At 37.1% G+C, this 5,855-nt stretch overlaps 1 protein-coding gene across 2 annotated transcripts; it reads right to left on the bottom strand.

Moving 5' to 3' along the window:
* Positions 1-630: 630 nt before the first annotated feature.
* On the bottom strand, positions 631-5,050 carry LOC121258875 (probable RNA-dependent RNA polymerase 1). Of its 2 annotated transcripts, XM_041160407.1 has the most exons (6): positions 4,800-5,050; positions 4,197-4,482; positions 2,337-4,025; positions 2,152-2,300; positions 1,883-2,033; positions 692-1,686 (listed from the first exon to the last, which is right to left on the bottom strand). In XM_041160407.1, exons 2-6 carry the CDS (start codon positions 4,422-4,424, stop codon positions 907-909), a joined length of 2,997 nt encoding a protein of 998 aa, XP_041016341.1. In that variant the 5' UTR covers positions 4,425-4,482; positions 4,800-5,050; the 3' UTR covers positions 692-906. The 2 variants fall into 2 exon arrangements, with proteins under 2 accessions (XP_041016340.1, XP_041016341.1); XM_041160406.1 differs by having other exon boundaries at positions 631-1,686; positions 2,152-4,025.
* Between the last annotated feature and the right edge of the window lie 805 nt (positions 5,051-5,855).

Here is a 5,855-nt window from a genome sequence, read left to right as displayed (position 1 = left end):
TGTTTTGTTTCAGGATTCTATACTTTCTGAAAAGGCTCATATTTACATGCTAATATATGTTCTTTACTTATTGAGTTGTTGATAACTCGTCCCTTATCTTCTCAATATTTTTCAAATGATTTAAATGTTTAGTTGAGGACAGATTAGAGAGCATGGATGCGATTATTTAAGTATAATGGATTAAGCACAAAAGGATGTCATGGTTATTAGAGAATGTTACAACCGAGAAAGGATCACTGCAATCTACAGTTCTGGTGCTGATGATAGAATTTACACATCTTCTTCCTCTAAATTTGTTTTAAGTTCTGACTTTGAGTTTTGGGGGCTTCCCCATTGGGATCACCCAGTTTTCTTTTGAATATTACAGGTTTAACCCGATGGCAAGAAATTGGTTGTAGAGGCAAATGGGAGATTGAGCTAATATATTTTAGAGAGAAGAGAAGAGGAAAGGAATCTCATCCTGGTAATTTTACTTGAGACGTGCTTTGACAATAAAAAAATAAAATAAAAAATAGAATCAATTCTCAAAGTCATTAATCATGAAGATCGATTTGCTGTCTCTACAAGATTTATCCCATATGTAATCGTTTTGAAATTAATCAAAGCCAACTAGGAGCGAGCAAGTTCAAATAAATAAAGACGACAAAATTATATTCAAAGAATACAATCATTCCAAACCAATTGTACGTAATATAAAAGGATGCACAAGTACTGGAAATCTATTCAAATACAATATAAACAAATACATATTCTCAAGCTCCAAAAATCTGCCTGGAGCATTTACATGCAAAAACCAATAACAGTACACAAAATTAAAATGGTAGCCATATCAAACTGCTATCAAATATACATAAGTTGTTTAGAGAAATGCAATCATCGACGACGACGACAGTACTTATGAAGAAATTATATGCTCTTTTTATCCTTCTTGATTTGCAGAAGCTTGTCATAGATACACCATGGAAAACTAAGGAAATGGGCCCCATCCATTCCCTGAGTTCCCTCATTGTGGCGATCCAAGTAAGTATGATGATATGTGACATGATACCAGGCCGATGCTTTTGCTTTTGCATTATCATTATTGTCTGCATCACTCCCCTCGTTGAACCGGTTCCTTGCTTCCATTCTTAGTGACTTTACAGCATATTTAATTGCATCGAAATCCCTCTTCCTATCAAAATGTTTTGACATTTTCAAAACATTGCCGCTGAGAATTTCGGCTTCAGTTTGGATTCCATAATACTCCATCAAATTCCCCAACTTGTAATCATAGTCACTTTTGTATTTGAAAGCATCACTGAGGTAGTCCTCAAAGCCGTCTACTTCCATGTCTGAGTCATAATACTGTTTTGCAGTTTCCAAAGTGAAGGGCTTCATAGGACTCGTGGGCGATGCAATGTCTTTCACTTCTCGAAAAAGCTTTCCGATAATAGATTTTGATATGTAGCTCTTTTTATTAGGCTTTTCCATAAAATCTGGATACTCTTTGACTCGTAGATCAGGAGGTATTTCAGCTACAATATTAGTTTTTGGGAAGTCAACAGCAATTGAGTGAAGCTCCGCAAGCTTCATACATTTAGAGCTCATTGCTTTATCGGGCTCCCTATCTGCAAAGACGACGTGGGCATTATCAATGATTCCTAAATTGTCGTTGACTATGTAGTCTGTGAAATACTCTTCTACTTCCTGCAAGACAACAATAACATGCTTTTCAACGTTAGGTGCATATGGATGGAAGTTGCTGTTGCAAAGGACATGCAAACAGGAGAGAGGAATGAAATGTTGTGTCACCGTGTTTAGATATAGATGTCTATATGGAAACATGAACTTCTTAGATCACGAAATACTTCTATACTCTAGTTGGAAATGCAAGCATAAATACCTCTATTGTAACATCATGATCAACTTGCTTAGTTGGTGCTGCAATATATTCCATTGGTTGAATTGGACGAGGAGGAATAAGATCACGATCCCAAGAGACGAAGTACAAATCTCCATCCAAATCACTTCCCGAATATTCGTTTGGATGTGGTCTAAAAGTACAAATAGGCAGTCATTAATATTACATTCACATGTATGTCTGCATGTATGTGATGAATCTCATGTTTTTATAGATTAAAGTCTCGTATAAATGGGATATTAAACTCTTACCTCTCTCCCTTTTGTGGAAAAACAACACAATCCACCATATGATGTAGAGCTGGCACGTTCACAGCTTCGAGGACTCCCACATCTCCTGGGTGTAGACAAGGGTTTTTAGCAACAACCACCTCACCTTCACAAATGAAGTTATTTGGGTTTGAACTGCTGATACTAAACACAAGGGATGACTTGTTACTGAGCTCCCTACTAAAGTGAGAAACTTGCAGAAATACTTGACCATATTTCAATGTCCTGGTTTCGTCAAGGCATCCCATCAAAGCTCTTCCATTTGGAACAAAAATCCTTTTTCTCAACCGCATGTCCATCAACTTAGATGCACGGAATGTTTGAAGCATCATTGAAAGAAATGGTTCTGCATTTGGCTTGTAACCACATATAAGCATTTCCTTTAGAACTTTTGAGATCTCCCCTGTGAACATCATTTCCAGTGCCGCCTGTGCTCTCCAAGGATTTATTAATATGGCATTCAATTGATGTATAGCCTTCCTTTGCCTTTTCTGAAAAGCTTGGTCCTTAACCCCGAGGTTAGACAAAAGAGTTATTATCTGACGATTGAGAAAACAGGGCTGAAACTTACTCCATGCCAAAACATCGAGTTCTGTGTTATCCGATTTGTATTTACACATGCTCTTTCTCAATGACAACTTCATTGATGATGTCGGATCAACAGCCACAACACCTTTGTACCCTCCATATCGAATCTGAAATGCTGATGGAACAGAGTTACAGCCTAACTTTGTTGCCACTTTGCGAGCCAATTCTTCAGATATCTTCCCTATGCCATCTGAGAAACAATATGTGACTTGTCCCTTCTTAACTTCTACATCCGGAATGACTTCAATTTCATCTATGCCAACGCTGACAGTTTCTCTAGAAGAGCCAAAAGACTGACCCAGTCTGGCACCATATTTTGCCACATTCCTTATATCTCGAAAATCACCCATCCATTCTCTAATATCTGCTGCAGTCAAGCCAGGTCTTGAAGCAAACATCCAAACAGAATTTTCATGTAGCTGACTGGATGAAAAGGCAAGAAACTCAAACTTCTTATACCCAATAACTATTCCATTTCTGAGAGTGGATAGTATCCTATCATAAACTCTAGTTCGCTTGTCCCCATTTGCAGATGATGAACGTGGAGATAAAGTTAATGAGTGCATTTTATCTAAGTCCTCATCGACAAACGAAACACGCAGAAAATTATCAATATCTTCATGATAATGGCGCAAGACTCTGTTGGAGAGATTCACCTCTGGACCACCAAAGTATACTTTAGATGGAGTAATTTGAACCCTGTGTATATTTACCAGCCCATCATCTAAAGAAATAGCGGGAGTTGTTTGAAATCGAGTAGATGTTGGGTATCTTGTGTACTCCTCCTTGAGCCATTTCACAGGTTCATAGCAGCAGTCCTTCAAATGAAAAAGCTTGTCCAGGGCACTTTCTATCATGTTGATTTTGATTTTCTTTGGCATCTTGATTTTGATTTTCTTTGGATCGACCAACCTATAAAAATCGTTAACAATTGCTGGCCCAGGAACACATCCATGCTGAATCAAAGAGTTGATCTTAAACAAGATTTTATATGGCAGGTGAAAGCCTGTGGGTGGATTCACAATGGGCACAAGACCTGAACTGAACGAGTAAGGAGAGCCTCCTATCAATCCAAATTGGTTTTTATTTTCTTTACAATGGAAAAAATCAAGACGTAATTTCTCAAGCCGCCTCTTTTTTGGAAGCTCCAAACATAGAGCATAAGATTGGCCAATGAATCTGGATGGAGTGAAATCAACTTCTCTGACCCACTCATAACGACGAACATCAGATACATGTTTCACATATATCCTTGGAGCACCAAGTAACTAGCAAAATAAAAAAGATAGAACTCATTAAGTTAGAAGAAAAAGGGAAGCAATTTCGAAACAAAAACCATTAATATCAGTAAACTGTAATAATATAAAAAATGCTTGTAAGAAAGAGTATAGCAACCTATGCATATTGAGAGATATTGATGAAATCTTTAACTAGCTAACCTGAATGAGAAGAAACTTTTTTGCTTGACCACGTGGAAGATATAGCTCAATCTTCCTAATGTTCTCGAAAGAGATCTCAAACTTGTAGTCTTCGGAAAGATGGGAAAAAATGAAGCACAAGTTTTTCTTTACGAAATCAAATTTCCCAGAGACATCTTCTAGTTTCCAAAGCACAGAAAAACTGTCCTCTGAAACCTGATTTCCAAAGTGCAGCGGTATTTTATTCATGATATATAGAAAGATCTTTGGCTCTGGTACAATGTCAAACTTAAGTCGCAAGCTTCAACTGCAGTTTCAGTATACAAACACTATATCAGTAGGTTACACAGAGCAAACAGAGTCAACTGACAATCAAGAAAACTGGAACACATGCATTACACAATTCAATGCATATTACTGCATTTGAGAGAAACTACATTTCAAAACACAGAAACCCACAAACAAAAGCAAAAGCACAATTCAAGCCAGTCTGAACCACCCAACATTCAGATTTCAAAGCAATATATATACTCAAAACCACCAGGTTGACAAAGGCTTCAATGGGAAGGGAATGAGAATTAGAGAGAGGGAGAGAGAGAGAGAGAGAGAGAGAGAGAGACTGACCTGAACGGAAAACACTGAGTGTAGAATTGCTGGTGTGGGAAAAAACAAGGCTCATGATCAACTATATATAGACGAGGATAAAGAGAAAGCAGTCTCTACTCTCTGGCGCCAAAAGATGAGTACAACTACTTCTAGCCGAAGTATACTCAAGCTAACGTAGGCATGGGCTGAGGAGCCCACCTCACTCTAAGTGAAAAGTGGCAGCATGTAATTGCATTCTAAGGGAACGAACATTGACGAATATAACAGCTTTATAACACTTGTGTACTAAGTTCACGAATGACAAACGTTGTTTAATGTTATGTCCCGTACCCTTTAACATACTCTTGTTTGGGTTCCAAGTCTGGGAAAACGATTGGGCACTCGTACTTTCTAAGCCTTCTGTGGCAGTGTTACTTTTGTTTTCCACGATGGGAAGAATAACGATGGAACAGAGAAGAACTCAAAAAGTGCAAACTTGGGCAACAAGAAGAGCGGGGGGAGGGGATTTCCTTCTTACTTAGCAAGAACGAAATTATGACACTTCTTATATATATTTGAGTACAGTTCTCTATGCATGGATTTCTGGAAATTATGACTATTTTTCAAAAATATTCTTAAAGTACTCTTGGGTATGATCTTGACCAATATTTCGTGTGAACTGTGTTTCCCTCTTTCTACGTACGAAACTGATGAAAATTTTCTTCGTACATAAGTTTTCTCTCTTCCTCTATTATTTTTTATTCTCTTCGGGATCCCATCTAAAGTGATCGGACAAGATTGCTATCATCCGTTTAGACTTTAGAGCCTCCTACTTTAAAGAGTTTAAAACTGCAAACTCAAAACATAAAAGAACGATCGAAAAACAACAAATATAAATTGTAATTGTAAAAATAAAAAAATAAAAAAAAAGGAACAATGAAAAACCGAAAAAAAAAAAAAAAAAAAAACGAAGAAGAAGAAGAAGAAGAAGAAGAGGAAAAAAAAATTAAAAAACTAATTAAAACGATGGGAAAAGGGTCATTTCCCAGTTGATCATGTAATCTTCCTAAATATTTTTATAAGTTTTGGGCATTT

This window comes from Juglans microcarpa x Juglans regia, chromosome 3S, assembly GCF_004785595.1.
Source record: "Juglans microcarpa x Juglans regia isolate MS1-56 chromosome 3S, Jm3101_v1.0, whole genome shotgun sequence".
Taxonomy (NCBI): domain Eukaryota; kingdom Viridiplantae; phylum Streptophyta; class Magnoliopsida; order Fagales; family Juglandaceae; genus Juglans; species Juglans microcarpa x Juglans regia.
This window is presented reverse-complemented; position numbering and strand designations above follow the sequence as displayed.